General features: G+C 63.6%; 2 protein-coding genes across 2 annotated transcripts in view; one reads left to right on the top strand and one right to left on the bottom strand.

Annotated features, from left to right (window-relative positions):
* The first annotated feature begins 3,773 nt into the window (after positions 1-3,773).
* Positions 3,774-9,771, top strand: BTBD17 (BTB domain containing 17). Its single transcript, XM_037914183.2, has 3 exons — positions 3,774-3,912; positions 6,749-7,025; positions 7,709-9,771. The coding sequence occupies exons 1-3, from the start codon at positions 3,819-3,821 to the stop codon at positions 8,787-8,789; spliced, it is 1,452 nt and encodes a 483-aa protein (XP_037770111.1). The 5' UTR covers positions 3,774-3,818; the 3' UTR covers positions 8,790-9,771.
* Positions 9,772-10,244: 473 nt separating this feature from the next.
* KIF19 (kinesin family member 19) overlaps positions 10,245-17,354 on the bottom strand; it is a 30,717-nt gene continuing 23,607 nt past the window's right edge. Inside the window, exons 14-20 of the mRNA XM_037914170.2 lie at positions 17,006-17,127; positions 16,391-16,548; positions 15,469-15,574; positions 14,811-14,907; positions 13,663-14,069; positions 13,121-13,265; positions 10,245-12,371 (exon numbers count right to left, since the gene is read on the bottom strand). Coding sequence (XP_037770098.2) covers positions 12,220-12,371; positions 13,121-13,265; positions 13,663-14,069; positions 14,811-14,907; positions 15,469-15,574; positions 16,391-16,548; positions 17,006-17,127 — 1,187 coding nt within the window. The 3' untranslated portion in view covers positions 10,245-12,219. The remainder of the gene's footprint in view (positions 12,372-13,120; positions 13,266-13,662; positions 14,070-14,810; positions 14,908-15,468; positions 15,575-16,390; positions 16,549-17,005; positions 17,128-17,354) is intronic.

A 17,354-nucleotide genomic window follows, 5' to 3' on the forward strand; every position in this document is an offset into this window, starting at 1 on the left:
AATAGCCGTCATGCCCGCGAGCGGCATCAGCCACACGCAGCAGAAAGCGGGTCAGGCCCCTCTGCCCTGGCCCCGGACTCCCACAATTGTCCCTGCATTTTACACCAAGGGGACCCCTGCTCCAGTGCAACTCAGCTGAGTCCAGGTGGATTTCCCAGGTGAGTCTGGGCCCCCAGCCCTTGTTGGGGAGCAGTTTCTGGAAAGCTCCAAGGCAGCGGAGTTAACTCACCGTCTGTCTAGGGAGTTCATTACATCTGGGACCCCAAAGGGCGCCCCTCTCAGCGGAACTGCAACAAGGACTCGCGCCTACAGCTTATCCCAGGGTGCTTGCCCCCTCCCCTGCACTGCACGCTCGGCTGCCTCTGGGGTGCAGCGCAGCACCCTTGGCAGCACCCAGTCACTTTGGACAGGCCTGGAGAAGCGTAGCAGAGCTGCAGGGTGACGTCCGGCCAGCGGGAGCAAGCACGGAGCCTGGCCGGAACGCGGGGGGTTCGTACGCCGCCGGCTCTTTAATGGCCACGCAGGGTCAGGGACTCCTCCAAAAGTCAGAGCTGGGTGAAAGCGAGTGGCTGGCACTTGGGGTGGTGAAATCTGGGCAGGCCTGGCAGAGCCATTGTGCCTGCTCTGCACAGAGGCCGGGAGGGGAGGGGGCCATAGCGGGCTGGCCAAGGGCTCCATTGTCTTCTGTTACTGATCCGGAGAAACAACTGGCCGGTTGCCAGTGTGGGGAGGGACAGGAAGGGGGAGCGAGCGGGCAGCAGAGCCAGGCGTGAAGCGCACACCAGCCGGGCAGGGTTTTCACTTCACTTGGCAGCTGCACTGAAGCAGATGCCAGCTCTAATCCCATCAGCCCTGACAGCTACTCGATACATGGGAACGGGCTAATCTTCCCCACTGGCACCGGCCTGAACTGGCTGCTCATGAGTGATGAAGGTCACAGCAGCTGTTCGAGCAGTGCCCTGGGGGAGTGGGGTGCATGTGTGTGAAACATCGAAGCTGCTTTCTGTCCCCATCCCCGGCCCCAGTGTAATGTGACTGCCAGCAAAGGCACATTCTGCTGATCTTGCTGGGCTGGGGGGGCAAAACAGGGGCCCCCTTGAGCCAGGAGGATGGGTGTCCTTGTGGATAAGGCACCGGGCTAGGAACCTGCTCTTTGCCATAGACTCCCCGTGTGACCTTGGCCACATCACTGCATCGCCCCGGGCCTCAGTTCCCCATCTGTAAAATGGGCAAAATTGTTTGTATTAAAAAACTAGAACGAGGGCACCTATGAACTGGATTAACAGCCGGCAACCTGACAGGGCTCAGAATGTAACTGGGACCAGAGAATCACCATGGAGCGGGCATGGTTCTGGTGGGGTCCCGCAGGGACCAGTTCTTGGCTCTTCACTACTTAACAGGTTTACCAATGACCCGGGAGAAAAGAGAAACTCATCACTGATGAAGTTTGCAGATGCCACAGAAATTGGGGGAGTGGAAAATAACAAAGAGGCCGGGTCACTGAAAGAGCGATCAGCATCTCTTGGTAACCTGGGGACAAGCAAACAATGGGTGTTTTAATAAGGAGAAATGTAACTGTACACATCTGGGAACAGAGAAGGCAGGCCATGCTGCCAGGCTGGGGGGCTGTTTTGGAGAGCAGTGACTCTATAAAATATTTTTTTGGGGGGGGATCAGCTGAACGTGAGCTCCCGGTGCAACACTGGCCAAAAGCGCCAATGGATCGTGGGATGCACAACGGGAATCTGGAGGAGGAGCAGAGAGGTTATGTCACTGCTGTTCCGGGCCCTGGTCTGACCACTGCTGGGATCCTGTGTCCAGTTCTGGTGCCACAATTCAAGAGGGATGTGGATAAATCGGAGACGGGTCAGAGAAGAGCCACGAGAATGATCAAAGGGTTAGAAAAGCTGCCTTGTTGTGACAGACCCAAGGAGATCAGTCTATTTCGCTTAACAATGGGACGGTCCAGGGGGGACTGGATCCCAGTCTGGAGGTACCGACCTGGGGAACTTTGATAACTGGCTCTTCAGTCTAGCAGAGGAAGGTCTCACCCCATCCAGCGGCTGGACGCTGAAGTTAGACACAGTCAGCCTGGGAATAAGGCAGACATTTTTAATGGTGAGAATAACTAACCACTGGAACAATTCCCCAAGGGGGCCTGGTGGATTCACCATCACGGGCAATTTTGCAAAGAAGATGGGATGTGTTTCTCAAAGCTCTGCCCTAGGGATTGTTGTGGGGCAGGTCTGCAGGGGGTCAGATGAGATGATCACAACGGTCCCGTCTGGCCCCGAAATCGATGACTCTCTACCTCCCATCTTGGTTCAGGCTGAGAGCTCAGTTTGGGGGCAGTGTCTGTGCAGCGTCTGGCACAACGGGGCCTCGGTCTCAGTTTGCTCCCGTAATACACAGAACTAAGTAGGAGCGGAAGGGGCCAGGTGACCCCCAAGCCCCTCTCCCTGCTCAGCTCGCAGCCCCACCGGGTAAATTGATACCTACTCGTTACCTGGCACTCACAGCGCACTCGCTGCTCTGCAGACAAGGTACGGCAAGAAGGGGCCTGCCCCATTGCCCCAGATGGCGGGGAGAGGGCTAAACGGTGGAGACCCAGGTGCCTGGCTGGCGGGTCTCCCAGGGCGCAGCAGAGGGGGACAGTTAGCCGTGAGGGGTGGAGGGAGCGAAGGGGGCTGCGGGTGAGGTGGGAGCTGAGTGGTGTGGGGTCTCCTGGGCACTGGAGTGGGGCTGGCCATTGTTGGAGCTCTGTAGACATCTGGTGAGCAGGAGCCAGACTGAGAGAAAGCTGGACTTTCAAATTAGCCACCAAAACGCCCCCCCCGATGCCAGGGAGAAAGCAATGCCATCACGGCTGCCGGCGCCAGCCCCGACATATGATCCATGTCCCGGCAGCCTGGGCCCGAGCGATGGACCCGCTGCGCTTTGCCAGCCGCTCCAGCAGGACACGCTCACAGGAACGTCAAAGCACCTTGTGTCAGCAGCTAGTGGCCCATCACCCGGGCAGGCTGGCATCAGGCCGCCGTGGCATCCATCACACCCCTCTCCCAGGTGTGCAGTGAGGAGACCCGTCTGCACGTCCCGGGCCCTTTTCTACCCGGGCCCGGGAAGGCGAATGCCGTGCGACACCAGCGTGCTGGGCACAGTGCAAACATTCAGCCGCCATGGGGGGCCAATTCCTGACCCTGGTGTAACTCTGGAGCGACTCTGCTGACTCTGATGGGGCCGATTCCTTCTGACCATGGTATAAATCAGGAGCAATGCTACTGAATCCAATGGGGGCCAATTCCTCTGACACCAGTGTAACTCAGTAGAGAGGCTACTGACTCCAAGGGGGCTGAGTCCCCATGACCCCGCTGTAAATCCGGAGCGACTCTGCAGACTCCGATGGGGCCGCTGCCCCGTGACCCTGGTGCAGACGGGCACTGGCCCCTCCAAGCCCGCGGGGCTGCCCGGGCAAGCCGTGCCCACGCCTGGCGAGTGCAGAGAGCGGAATCAAGTGGGCACACGTGTGGGCATTTCGTGGCCTGCGCTCCTTCAGCACAGGCTGCCTGGCGCTGGCAGGGGGTGGGGCGCCCAGGGCGCCCCAGCCACCCCGGGGACAAGCTGCCAGCGGGCGGGCGCGCCACCGTGCTGAAAGGGACTCAATTCACCATCTGAAGTGGTTTCCTTGGTAACAGCTGTTGTCCGTTTCCACCAATCAATGGCGCGGGGCTGGGAGGGTCAGTGTCCTACATAAAGAGTCAGGGAGGCACATCACCCGCTCAGTGCAGGGCTGATTCCCTTTGCCGGGTGCTGGCAGAGCCATGGCTGGGCTGCTGGGGGCCAGGCCGGCCGTGCCCCGGCACGGGGGCTGCGGCTGGGCCACCTTGCTGCTGCTCTTACTCCCCGTCCAAGCAGGTAAGGGAGGGCGCCAGGCCGCTGAGCAGTGGGGGCAGCGCCGGGGACTGATGGGGGGCGGGGGGCCGGGGTGGGGCAAAGCAGATCGCTCTGGGGAAGGGAAAGCGGCTGCGCTGGCAGCTCTGCACAGCCAAGCCTGCTCTGGGTCCACAGAACAGCCGGAGCCTGGGGCATCCACCTTGACCTTGAAGTTGCAACTTGGGCCATTGAGCTGTCAGCCAAGACCATGCCCCGATGGCGCCCTTGGGTGCTAGCGCCCCAGCTAGGCCCATTGGCGCGGCGAATCCATGCCAGGACGGAGCGGCCTGGCCCCGAGCTGCGGTGGGACGGGAACAGCCCCCCACCCCTCCGGCCTGGCTTGCAAGCAAGTTGCTAATCCCCGCCCTGTTGGGCTTAGTGGGGAGCTCGTCTGTGCGGGGAAGGGTAATCCGCAGGATAACCGCCCACCATGTGGATTTAAGAGCTATAATAGCGGGCCAAATTCACAGCGGGTGCAAGCGGCTCTGGCTCCAGAGAAGTTGAGGCAAGCGTGCCTGCCACATAGGCCAGTGCCACGGGGCTGGGGGCCAGGCAGAGGGAGCGAATCCAAAAGAAGTGACAGGCCCTGCCGTTGGCGCCCAGAGGCCATGCCCAAGCTGGGGGCATTTCCTGCTCTCTGGATAACAGCCACAAACCCAGTCGCCGCTGGCTTTTCGGGACGGATCCACAAACAGCGCGAGTTTGCCAGAAGTGGCAGCTCTGGGCACTGTCCCTTGAAGAAGCGATTCCTCCCCCCGGCCCGGCATTTCCTCCGTTCCTGGCTGGGCAGCAGGAGCAGGAAGCTGCTGGAAAGCAGTGAAGTGAAACTTGGCTCGGCAGCTGGGTTTAATTCATCCCCTTAGCGAAGTGGCAGCGTTTTCATTGAGTTAATGACGGGCTGCGAATCAGAGTCAGGGTGGCTGGGAGCCAGCTCCTTGGGCTTAGCAAATAGCCGCTCTGGTAGCCAGGGCCTGGGGAACCTCCCCCATTAGCTGGGATCACCTCTGGGGGAGCGGGCTTCTGGGCTGCCCCGGCACCCTGGACAGCCGGCGCTGGGGGGCAGCCGAAGTGTGTGCCGTGCCCCCAGTTGCTCCACGGGGTGGGTGGCCAGTGAGCCAGTGGCCAAACGCAAGAGACTGGGGCCTCTGGGAACAGGCCAGCTGCTTAAGCCATTTCTTCTTTCAAGGGGGTTCCCAGCGGCTCAAGTGGGCCACCCAGGGGAAGGGCTCAGCTGTGGGGCAGGGAGCGGAACCGAAGCCCCTGAGTTGAGTAGCCTCTGGCTACTGGGCCTGGAATTTCACAGCCAGCTGCCAGCCCTGCGCTGGCCTGAGCTAGCCCCGTGTGGGTGGGGAGCAGCGTGTCCCTGGGCCAGGGCTCGGATCCTGTCCTCCTGCGCACACGTTACTCTGATCTTCTAGGCGCTGTTTCGGAGCAAGGGGCCCTTCAGCCGTCAGGGGGAGAACGAATCCGCAGCAAGATGATAACGTCCCAGGGCGGGTTTCTCCTCCCACTGCCCCATGAGAGACCCCTGATCGACACCCGCATCAGGGCCTGCGATCAGAGCCAGCTGGGACCCAGGCCAAGCCCAGGAATGGAACGGGTCATGATGGTGTCACGGAGTCCCCGGGCGATGCTCTGGAACTGCTCCCCATGAAGCCAGGCAGGACTCTGGGGAAGTCTCCTTTCTGTGAGCAGCCTGTCTTCAGGACACACAGCTCACCCGGCTTCCCCCTTCCTGGGTCTGACCTCGGAGCATTCAGCATCCTCTGCCCCTCCGTGCGCTTCCCACAGCGAGTCCGCCCAGGCAGGGCTCATGGGGAAGCCAGAGGGTCCTGCCCCCCAACTCCGCAGTCAGACGGGACTCTCAGCCAGCCAGTAAAACAGAGGTTTCTTAGACGACAGGAACATGGTCTAACACAGAGCTTGTAGGTACAGAGAACAGGACCCCTCAGCTGGGTCCATTTAGAGGGGCAGTGAGCCAGACAACCCCGTCTGTACTTCACTCCATGTCCCCAGCCAGCCGCAAACTGAAACTCCCTCCAGCCCCCGCCCCCTCTGGGCTTTGTCCCTTTCCCTGGCCGGGAGGTCACCGGATTCCTTTGTTCTCCAACCCTTTAGCTCTCACCTTGCAGGGGGGAAGGGCCCAGGCCATCAATTGCCAGGAAACAGGGTGTCGGCCATTCCCTGTGTCCAGACCCCTGCACACACCTGCCCTCTAGGGCTCTGCAATGATCATACACCCTTACCCCACCCCCTAGATACTTAAGAACTGCATAGGGGAAACTGAGGCACCTCCACACTATTCAGAGGAAACATTAAGAACAGTCCCACTTCATCACAGATGGCTCTTTGTCATTCCTCTCAGGGCACCAGGGGGGTGCGGGCTGAGTCTTTCGGGGCTGGGGAATGGCTGGATGAACTCCCGGGTCTCTTCCAGGCCTGACTTGGGGGTGTTTTTGTCTCACCTGAGAGAGCCGCAGAGGGGCTGGGCCAGGGGGCCGTGAACCCTTTGCGAGCTGTGCAGAGAGGCTGTGGGTTACAGCACTTTGTGTTGGGGGTTCCCGCGCCTGCCCGCAGCACCCCCATCACCTCCACTACTGTGCCCACAACCCCTCCTCATTCCCTGTGCCCATCCTCCTCCCAACCCCCTCCTCCCGCCCTTCCTCCCCCAGCCCCATGTGCCATTCCCACCCCCGCCAGCCATCGCCCCCAGGTGCTACAGCACCCATCGCCACAGGCTGGCCTGGCAGCCCCCGCGTGCCCTGCCCCCTGCACAGCCCCTGGCCCCGCAGTTCAGCGTGTCTGTCCCCCCGCACAGCCCAGAAGGCGGATCTCAGCGGCGAGGCCGCCGGGGCCACCATTAACCACTCGCTGGCGCTGCTCCACCGGCTGCAGGAGCTGCTGCAGAAGGGCAACACCAGCGACACCGTGCTGCGGGTGCGCACCGCCGGCTCCGACGAGGTCAAGGTCTTCCACGCCCACCAGCTGCTCCTGAGCCTGCAGAGCGCAGCCTTCGAGCGCCTCCTGCACAACCAGACCGCGGTGACGCTGTACGAGCCGGCCGACAGCGCCGCGCTCTTCGAGAAGTTCATCAGGTGTGTGTGTGTAGGGGGGCTCTGATTGCCCTGGGCAGGTGCGGGAGGGGGGCACTGACACCCCTGGGCAGGTGGGGTGGGGGGAATCTCCTCACCCAGGGGACCAGGCCGCTGGCACCACTCCCTCATCTGGAGAGAGGCTGGGCGCAGGGAGAGCCGGACAAGCTCTATGCCAGCCACAAAATGAGCCAGGAATATACTGGCAGAGGGGCTGAGAGAAGAGAGAGGGAGGGCGGGCATCAGGGCTACAGGGCCCACGCTGCCAGGGAGCTGGGGTCAACCCCTCACCGGGGAGCTGGGCAGAGATGCCCCAGACCACACCAATAGTTTATTAAAAGATCAGAGATTATGCCAAAGAGACCTAAGGCTGGGATAGCAGGGGCTGTGGGTCGGGACTGGGGGGCACCGGCAGAGCTGGGGTGGGGGGGACCCAGGGTTGGGATAGCAGGGGCTGTGGGTCAGGAGTGTGGGGCACTGTCTGGGGGAGGAGAGCCCAGGGCTGGGATAGCAGGGGCTGTGGGTCAGGAGTGAGGGGCACCGGCAGGCCTGGATGTCGGGGGGAGCCCAGGGCTAGGATAGCAGGGGCTGTGGGTCGGGAGTGAGGGGCACCAGCAGAGCTGCCCTTCCCCGTTAGGTGTGGGGAGAGCTAATGCTGGGGGTGTTGGGTCACTCTTTGCGCCCAGGTATCTGTACTGTGGGGAGATCTCCATCCTGTTGCACCAGGCCATCCCTCTGCACCGGCTCGCTAGCAAATATCGCGTCTCCACGCTCCAGCGCGGGGTGGCCGAGTACATGAAGAGCCACCTGGCCAGCGAGTCCAGCCAGGGCCACGTGGTCGGCTGGTATCACTACGCGGTGAAGATCGGGGATGTGGGCTTGCAGGAGAGCTGCCTGCAGTTCCTGGCCTGGAACCTCTCGGCCGTCATGGGCGGCGCCGAGTGGGCCACGGCGAGCGCAGAGCTGCTGGGGCTGCTGCTGGAGCGCTCCGACCTGGTGCTGCACAGCGAGCTGGAGCTGTACACCGCCCTCGAGGAGTGGGTGGGCCGCAAGCAGCCCGAAGCCCCCGTGGCGGTGCAGCTGCTGCGCTCCATCCGCTACGCCATGATCCCCCCCGGCCACCTCTTCCACCTGCAGAAGCAGTCGGCGGTGATGGTGCGTCACTATGGCGCCATCCAGGACCTGCTCTTCCGGGCCTTCCAGTTCCACTCCGCCTCCCCCCTCCACTTCGCCAAGTACTTCGACGTCAACTGCAGCATGTTCCTGCCCCGCAACTACCTCTCCGGCTCCTGGGGCGCCCCGTGGGTCATCAGCAACCCGGCCCGCGACGACCGCAGCACCAGCTTCCAAACGCAGCTGGGCCCCAGCAACCACGACGCCAGCAAGCGGGTGACCTGGAACGTCCTCTTCTCCCCGCGCTGGCTGCCCGTCAGCCTGCGCCCCGTCTACTCGGACTCTGTCTCCGGAGCCATCCAGTCCATCCGGATCGAGGACGGGCGGCCCCGGCTGGTGATCACCCCGGCTATGACCAGCTCCGACTTCGCGGGCGTCAGCTTCCAGAAGACCGTCCTGGTGGGGGTGCGGCAGCAGGGGCGAATCTTCGTGAAACACGCCTACAGCTTCCACCAGAGCACGGACGAGCTGGCCGATTTCCTGGCACACGCCGACCTGCAGAAGCGCACCTCCGAGTACCTGATCGACAACTCCCTGCACCTGCACCTGATTGTCAAGCCCGTCTACCACTCGCTGATCAAGGTCAGGAAGTAGCCAGGTGGAAAGGTGCTGGGGACTGGCTGCTCAGGGTGACCCCCGTAGCCTGGCGCGCTGGGCCCGGACCCTGGAGGGGGCGGCCTGTGCCCCGCGCAGAGAACCGCTGAACTCACAGAGCTGGGGGTGGAGGGGTTCCTAGATAGAAGTGAATTAAAGCAGCGAGATTGTTTCCAGAGATGTTCCTGCAAGGGCAGCTCCACCCCTTCCGACTTCAGGGCCCCTCTGAGCTGGGCGGGGGACGACCACGATGCCACGTCTCCCCCAGGCCGGGCTCTCAGGGTGCTGGGAGGGTCAGAGCCTGCGGATACAGGCAAAGGAAGAGGTCCCGCCCCTTGGAGGACACTGAAAACCAAGCCCCTGAGTGTCTCCCTTCAAAATCCAACCTCCACCCGCCCCCCCTTTTAAAGCTAGTTCTGTTGTCCACTGTGTGCACCCGCCCCCCAGCTCCCAAGAGGGTCTGACACACGCTGTCACTCCAGGCTTCGAGCAGGGAGGGCTTGTCTGCACTGGCAGGATCCGCCGTGGGAACCAGCCGGGTCCCCACCCGACACTCCCATCACTGGCTCTCTGGGGGTCCCTCCAGGCCAGTCATCCCGGCTCCCGGCCAAGGCAGGCGGCACGGTGGGAGTCCCAGCCTGGCAGTGCTAGGGCAGGGCACCCCGGTGGGGGTAAGTGAGCTGGCCGAGGGAATTCAGAGCGTTCCCCAGGAGGGATTCGCCCACTCGGCTCCCCCGGTTCTGCTGCACCTTCTGACCCAGCTGAGCCACTCAGAGCCCCCCACGCTGCAGCACGGGACAGCCAGACACTGGGAATTCCCAGCATGCGTTGCGTTCGCCTCTCCTCCTTCCATGGACCTGACGGACAGACAGACACCAGCTGCTTCTCTTTGTCCAGGAGGCCCCAGGCATCGCCCGGGAGACAAATGTCACTTACACCAACTTCCAAATAAACAGCCGAAAAAGAGCCTCTGGGTGGTGCTGCTTTCAGGGGGGCTGTCTTGTAGCATCGCAGACGTTCCCTCTGTCGGGATGTCCCTGAAATGCTGCTCACAACAGGTAGCAGGGTGACCTCCGGCCTTCTGCCCCGGAGGCTCACAGGCCCCAAAGCCAGAAGGGACCATTATGATCCAGTCTGTCCTGCCTAGCCCGGGTCAGAGCCCCTCTCTCAGGGACTCCTGCCTGGAGACCGGCGCCTCTCTCTGGTTCTAACGGTTCCCACGATTGTGGGGGCTCTGAACAGCGCAAGCTTCACTGAGCCCAAATTGCTTCCAAAACACCCGGGTCAACGTGGCCCAGCTCATGCCCCAGTGAACATGGCAAACACTGGGCAGGGTTGCCTAGCACCGCACAGCTGGGAAGGGGGCCTGCCTGGAGAGAAGGCTCATTTACAGAGGGGTAATAAATGATGAACAGATGGTTCAGTTAACGGTTAAATCAACTGCAGGATCCAAGAGGCTGTTTATAACCATGTGTAATGCCTCCCATCGCCGGGCTTCCGGAGCCACATGCTAGCCATGGCGGCTAGTGTCTAACCGGGAGTACTAGTTATTAACCCTTTATACCCAGAACCTTGGTATCAAGTGCCCCGCCAGCAAACCCCGCCCCGAGACACAGGGAGAGGTGACCAGCCAAGACACAGCAGAATTAAATGACTTGCTCAAGTCACACAGTCAGTGGCAGAGGCTGGAGCCAAGCATAGGGCTCGCTGCCAGCTGGCTTGGCCATTGGAGTGGGCCCGAGCTGGGTACTCGCGCCATCCTCCCCAAAGACAAGGAAAACAAGCAACCGAAGGCTGCAGAAGCACAACTGAATCGGGCCGTAGAATCTCAACAAATCACTTTTAAATTAGCCTTAACAAGAAGAATAAAAAACAACGTTGCCAGGTAAAAACCCCAGGTTCAGAGTCCCTGGACATACCCACAGAGACCAGGGCAGCCCCGCAGCCAATGGGCGAGACCCGGGTGCTGTGCAGGCACTGAGAGCCCCTGGATTGGGCCCAGCAGGGAGCCCCCCTGCCCCAAGCCCCTGTTGCTGTAGAGCTCCCAGGCCTGGCTGGAATCCTGGGCCATCCTAGCTGCAACACAAGGGCTTGATCCTGAGCACTGCAGGCCCCATTGGCCATGCTAGGTCAGGATTGGACCCTGCCAGGTGAAGAGTTTGGCAACACATTTTATTTACAGTGTAACTGAGCCAGCACCAGGGTCCACACGCCTCCTGCCTGCTGGCCACGCCAGGGAGATCCCCTCCCTGCCTCCACTCACCCCAGGAGCTGGGAGGGCAGGAGACCATTTTGGGGGCACCCCCTGCCCTCCCCACAAGACACTCGCAGACAATCCTCAGCCACAGTTGGCCCCGGGGGAGCAGAGCCGGGAGGCCCTGAACTCCCTATTGATGGTGCACACGCACTGTGGGTTTAATGAGGGAAGGCCGGGGTGCCCCCAGCCGGATTCATGGCCACCAGCTTTCCAGCCACACTCCCTTTGCGGCAGGCCAGTCCTGCGGTTACTCTGCCAGCAGAGGGGTGCTGCTGAGCACTGCGAGACCCTCCAGGGACTGGGAGCTGCAGCTCCTGGGGAGCAAGGGAGTGATACGGGGGGCTGGAAACCTGAGGTCGGAGGTGCAGACAGGGCACCAGTCCCCACGGCCTCAGAGAGCTGCAGCATCGACCTGCCGTGGGGGGCACCTGCGGGGGCAGAGCCCTGGGCACAGTGCAGCCGGCATGGTGGGGTAGCAGGCAGGTGTATATGGGTGGCAGCGGTCACAGGAAGCTCTGGGGTGCATAGGGAGTGTGGCACCCTGAGCCCAGCCCATGCCTGGAGGCCAGTGGGAGGGGTGGGTGAGGCCAGCAGTCTGGAGGGAAGGCACCAGGGCAGCAAACCGCGGGGCTTGAGCTGCATGGGTGCTTGGCGTCCATCCACACTGGGTCAGTGGGATGCCTGGCATGCCATTGCCCCCACCTGTCCCATGGCAGCTGGGGCGTGGAGCTGTGAACAGAGTGACCAGCTGGGAACAGGCGGCTGGCCGCCAGCCAAGCGACTCTCCAGAGGGAGCTCCCTGTAACCCTCGGCAAGGGGGACACGGCGGTCTAAGCGCTTCGGATGGAGGGGTAGAGGGAACGTGTCTGTAGGGCTGTGGAAGGGACAGGCCCCAGCAGCCAGAGCTGCGGGGCAGCCAGGAGGAGGGAGAGAATCATAGTCCATGAGAACCACGTTGGTAAACCCCTTTCCTCCTGCAGGTCCCAGGCCCTGCGCCGGCTCCACCCAGAGGAGCCCCCTTGCGCCCTGCTCTCCCGGCAGTCCCTGCAGCAGTCCCTGCAGCAGCTGGGCATGCCAGGCCTCCAGGACAGTCCTGCCAGGCTTCCCAAGCCCCTGCCCTCCCCGCCCCGAGGGCTGGGCCCTCCCAGTCCAGGGCTGTCTGCCCGCAGCCCGTCAATAGCGCCGGCTCCTGCCGTCCTTGGCGTAAGCGTTGGTGCCGTTCAGCGTGATGTAGCTCAGGCGGGGGTGCTGGCTGGGCTGGGGGCCTTTCTTCAAGTTGCCGGGAGGAGGGAGGGGGAGCGGGAGAGATGCCGGGTCCCCCAGACCTGGGGGAGAGGGAAACAAGCTGAAGAGGTTTGCAAAGCGGAGCTCGGCCCCGATCCGGGTCCCACAGCAGCTCCCCACCCTGGGGAACCTGGCGCTTGGGTGCTGGCCCCAGCTCTGCTGTGCCAATGGTCCCTGGCTTCCGTCCTCTCCTTCCAGCGCCACAGGCTCGTTGCGGGAGGAGCAGAGAACGGGCCCATGATGCGGCTCATCCTGGGGGAGGGGTTGGACAGGCTGGACTGGGGATTTCGCCGCCTGCCGGCCTGGGGGCACCAAGTCTGGGAGCGGCGTCAGGGGACACCACGGGGCCAGCAGAAGGAGCTAGAGGCTGCCCCCCGAGGTGTGGTGGAGGGACGCTGGGAAGGCAGCGTGGGAGCGGCTGGCCCTGCTGTGGGCCGGGTAGTGCCCGGTGTGTGAGCAGAGAGAGGGCTCAGCCTGGGGCACCCCCACTTCCGCCACAGTGGCTGATGGCGGGAGGGGCTGAGAGGGCCACTCGTGCCAGCCTGGGACATCAGGCCCAGTTCCAGCAAGCCAGGGTCCTGTTCTGCGTGCAGTGGAGGCCAGGACACCGGGGAGGCAGGACCCCATGCCCATGGGCTGCCCAAGGGCTGGAGCACGCTGCCACTGGCACCGAGGGCGATGCCCTGGCAGGAGTTACTGCGATGGCCCGGGCACGCTCTGTCCGGCACAGAGCCAGCGTGGGTAGCCCTGGCCGGGCGCCATGGCCCCAGCCAGCCCGAGGCTCACCCACCTGCATGCTGGCTCTGTGGGAGCCTCCCTTTGGCTTTGCCAGGCGCCCGGGGGTGCGGCGCTGGCTGCCCCCCCGCTGCCATCCTGTGCTCGGAGTTGCTCTCGAGGGGGTGACACCGGGTTACGTTGGTCTTCGGTCCTGAGAGCTGCGGGGGAGGGGAGGGGGAGAAACGGTCACAGCGGCTCGGGGGCAAAGCTCAGCCCAGGGGGCAGCTCGGTGACGTGACAGAGCCCTGGGCCCTGGATCCCAAACCCTGAACCTCAGATCCAGGGTTACAGCCGCCCCTGCGCCCCGCTCTGTGCCAATGGGAGACGAGGGGGGAGACTATCCAGTCCAGCATGCAGTGCACTGGGGGTAAGCCACAGGCTCATCCCTGCCTGCCTTGCGCCTGGCTCCTGCAGTGGGAGCCCCATCCCCAAATGCACTGCCCCAGCCCCTCCCCTGGGGAGTCCAGGGCTAGCGCAGGTGTTGGGGGTCTGGCCCGAAAGGGACTCTCCGGGACCAGCTCCTAGGGGATCAGCTGGCATGGGGATGGCACGTACCCCGTGGCCGGTGACCTCGAAGGACCTGGACCGTCGTTTCCGCCTTCTGCCGTCCAGCGACTCCTCTCTCTTCTCCAGCTTCTTGCCAGCCTCCTTGTGCCCCCGGAGCCAGGGCCCGGGGGAGTGGCTGGGGCAGGGGCCCTCGGCCCGCGAGGCCATCTCCCCGGTGCTGCTGGACAGGTTGTCCTCGCTGGCGGCATGCTGCAGGCCGGGGCAGGGGGGGCGCCGGGAAGCGGGGGTCTCTGGGGAGAGGGGGTCTTCGCTCTCGCTCAGGGAGTGCAGCGACAGGCTGCTCCGCTCCTTCATGGGCTCCAGCAGGTGCAGCCGGTCGGACTCCAGCACCCTGGAGCGGCGCCGGGCAGCCTTCACCGCGATGTTTTTGGTGCTGCTCAGGATCTCCCTGCGCTCTGCAAAGAGCGGGCACCGGCGTGAAAGAGCGAGGGGGGACCTGGCTGGGTGAGGGCGGGGGGCCACCCCAGTCGCATGGTCCAGATCTGGGGGGGTTGGGGCCCTTCCTGACCCCCCCCCCCCAGCCTCTCCCCCACCTGGATCTGCAAACTGGAAGCATCATGCCCTCAGCCTCATCTTCACTGTGCCCGCGGTGCCCCTAACACCCGGAGGGCAGACGGCCCACGTCAGGAAAGAGATCCATCCCCCAAGGGCTCTGCTGCAGCATTTTGGAGGGCGAGCACTGGCTACTCTGTACCCTGCGTTGGCTCCGTGGCTGGGATCAGGCGGGCGGGGCTGGGGAGGGGAGGGGAGATGGCCCATTGCTAAAGCCTGGGCCAGACACTGCAGCTGGTGCGCGTGGGCAGGCAACACTACACGTCGTAGTCCGTACCACGCTGGGGGCCTGAGCCTCCCTGCCCAGCCCCCTATCTCCCCACAGTCTGGGGGCCTTGGGGATGGGATGGCCCCAAACCGAACCTAAGAGCATCCCAGATGGGGGCAGCGTGCAGGACATGACCCCCCACCCCGAGTTTCCCAGAAGCCCCTGACTCTTAGGGCTCGGGGGGGGGGCTCTAAGAGGCCCCAGTGTGGCTGGCAGGAGCCGTTTGCCACCATCCTGGCACCGTCTGTGCCTTCCCTTCCCCAGAGGAGGAGGAGACGGCACAACCCGGCCCCACCCCGCGCCGAGAGCTCCTCACCTCTGCGCGTCAGGGCGATGTCCGAGCAGTTCTCGCTGCTGTCCGGGGAGGAGTTGGGGGGGCTCTCCAGGCTGGCCAGGCTCCCCCGGTGCAGGTACTGGGGAGAGACGGGAGGTGAGCGCATCTGGCCGCTGCCTGGCGGAAATACCTGCGCGCTCTGCACTCGCTGCCTGCCCAGTCGGGCTGGGATGGGACCGGCCAGGGCAGGGCAGGGCAGGGCAGAAAGGCGGTAAAAAGCCCAGAGCCCAGCCCTGCCCAGAGTAAACCCAGAGCAACCCCAGACCGACGCCAGGCAGCGTGAGCGGAATCTGGCCCAGAGTTTCCATTGGATTTTTCGGTTCTGAATCCCGCACACTCGGTAACCGCCATCGAGCCCAGAGCCACGGCGGGCCGGGTGCTGCACAGACAGTGAAGAACAGCTCCTGCCCCAAAGAGCTCCTGGGCTGAAGAGCCCAGGCTGACAAGGCAGAAACCGAGGCACAGTGACTTGCCCAAGGTCACCCAGCAGGCCAGTGGCGGAGCCAGGAGTAGCCCCAGGACTCCTGGCTCTGTGCAGCACTCCAGCTACTAGTCAATGCTGCCTTTCACATAGGCGGGTCCGTGCCCTGGGCCCCTGGCACCTCCCACACCGGGGCCTTTCCCACGCTGCCTCACGCACCTCTTGGGTCACCATGCCGTTCATGTGGATGGGGGGCGGGGTCAGCACAGCCGAACTCTTGATCTGCCGCACCCGAGGGCTGGTCCTGAACACCTGGGCCGGGTCGCTGCCGGAGAGGGACAGACGCCCGTCACACCCAGAGCAGAGACACGGCACAGAGCGAGGGAGAGTGCTGAATTCACGCGCGCGGGATGTTGTGCTGAAAGCGGCCAACGGCTCCTGTTGGTGGAGTCTTGGATCCAAAGCCAAGCCCAGACCTCAGGAAAGCCAATGGCTCTGCCGGCTGCCCTATCGCAGGCTCAAGGAGGAGCAGTCGAGCCCGTCTATCTAGGTGGGGCAGCAGGAAACTGGAGCTGGCAGGTCAGAGCCGAGACGCATGGCAGACATTTCCCTAGCTGCAAACGCGGGGACTAGGCCAGGGGTTGCAGCCCGGGCGTGGCAGCAGGAAGCCAGGAGAAGCAGTGGCGTGACACGGATGGGAAGCAGAGACGGAGCTGCTTGGGCACAGAGTGGCAGGAGGGGCGGCCGTGGGGGTTTCTGAGCTAGGAAGCTGCCAGCTGCTGTTTGTTTCTACAGCGGTCGGGGGAACAGGACTTTTGTAAATGAACAAAACCATTGCTGATATCGTGTCCATTTCTCCTCCCAGGCCCACACATCAGGGAACAGCTGTGGCTGAGGGGGCAACAAGGAGGTTCCCTTTGCTCTGAACGCGCCCCCCCGCCGGCTCTTCCTCTTTGGGCCTGGCAGCCTCCTCTCTGCCCACCTGCTGCATCCAGCCTCTCGTCACTCACGCCTCCCCCAGGATCTGCGGGCAGCCAGAGCCCCAGGGCTGGGTGCTGAACACAGACACCCACGTGTGCGGGACACTCCCTGGGCCGGACGCGTGGCGCTCGGCCCCTCCTGCCCCCAGGCGGGGCCCTACCTCTCTGCGTCCAGCACGAGGGGCGGCAGGGCCTGCCTGCGGGAGTCACGCCGCAGCAGTGGCTGGTGCTCCGAGCCCAGCGTCCTCACGCTCTCCTGGTCGGAGTCCAGGGCGCTCTCAGCAGCCGGGAGGTGGGGGATCTTGGGCAGAGACGTATCCTGCGGGGGAATCAGCTGCTGTTACGTCCAGCCCAGCCGCCCTGCGGTTTAGGGGTCCCCTGGGGGGTGCTGCAGAACACAGCCTGCCGGCTGCAGCTTCTCTGCCCTTCCCTCACCGGTGGATTGGCCCTTTGGGGCTAGAGGAAACCCCTCCATACTGAGCCCCCCAACTCCCTCCCCTGGAAAATTATCTTGCTCTCTGATTGCCCCCTCCCACCAACACCCAGGCCCCCCCAGCTCCCCACTGTGTGTGCTGCTGACACCCCAGGGACCACATCTGGGGGCTGGAAGCCACACTCACTGTGCCTGGGTTGGAGCTGGTCACCCCCTCCTGTGCCAGGGTATATGAGGGCCCAGAGAGCACCCAGGGACCCGCTCTGTTTCCAAAGGGCTGAGTGATGTCCTGACCCCGTGGGGTGTGAGCCGAGAGGGAGGGACCAGCGCCCCCTACAGGTACCTTCAGGGCTTTGGCGGCCACGCGGTCCAGGCTGGCAACCCGGTCCAGGCTGCCCTCCTCCAGCTCCCGCAGGTAGATCTCATACAGCTCCTCCAGGTGGTGCGGGACCGAGAGGTGATATTCTGCAGGGAGAGGAGTAGATGGAAGTGGGGGGTCACAGACTTATGGGAGCACCCCCAGACCTACCCAGGGGCACCCAGCCCTGCATTAATCCTGACACACAGGTCCCTGGGCCAGAGGCGAGCCTGGGGCCGGGGGAAGGGGTTTGGGCCAGGCCAGGAGGAGATGGGGGCGCTTGAGTTGACACGATCACGCCGCGACGTGGCATCCCCATGACATAGCCCCGCTG

This window comes from Chelonia mydas, chromosome 14, assembly GCF_015237465.2.
Source record: "Chelonia mydas isolate rCheMyd1 chromosome 14, rCheMyd1.pri.v2, whole genome shotgun sequence".
Taxonomy (NCBI): Eukaryota; Metazoa; Chordata; order Testudines; family Cheloniidae; genus Chelonia; species Chelonia mydas.

Excerpts from the sequence above, each read along its gene's own strand:
- BTBD17 (XM_037914183.2), top strand. The coding sequence starts at position 3,819 with ATGGCTGGGCTGCTGGGGGCCAGGCCGGCCGTGCCCCGGCACGGGGGC. Across the intron at positions 3,913-6,748 it reads CTTACTCCCCGTCCAAGCAG|CCCAGAAGGCGGATCTCAGC; the intron begins GTAAGGGAGGGC and ends CCCCCCGCACAG. Across the intron at positions 7,026-7,708 it reads CTCTTCGAGAAGTTCATCAG|GTATCTGTACTGTGGGGAGA; the intron begins GTGTGTGTGTGT and ends CTTTGCGCCCAG.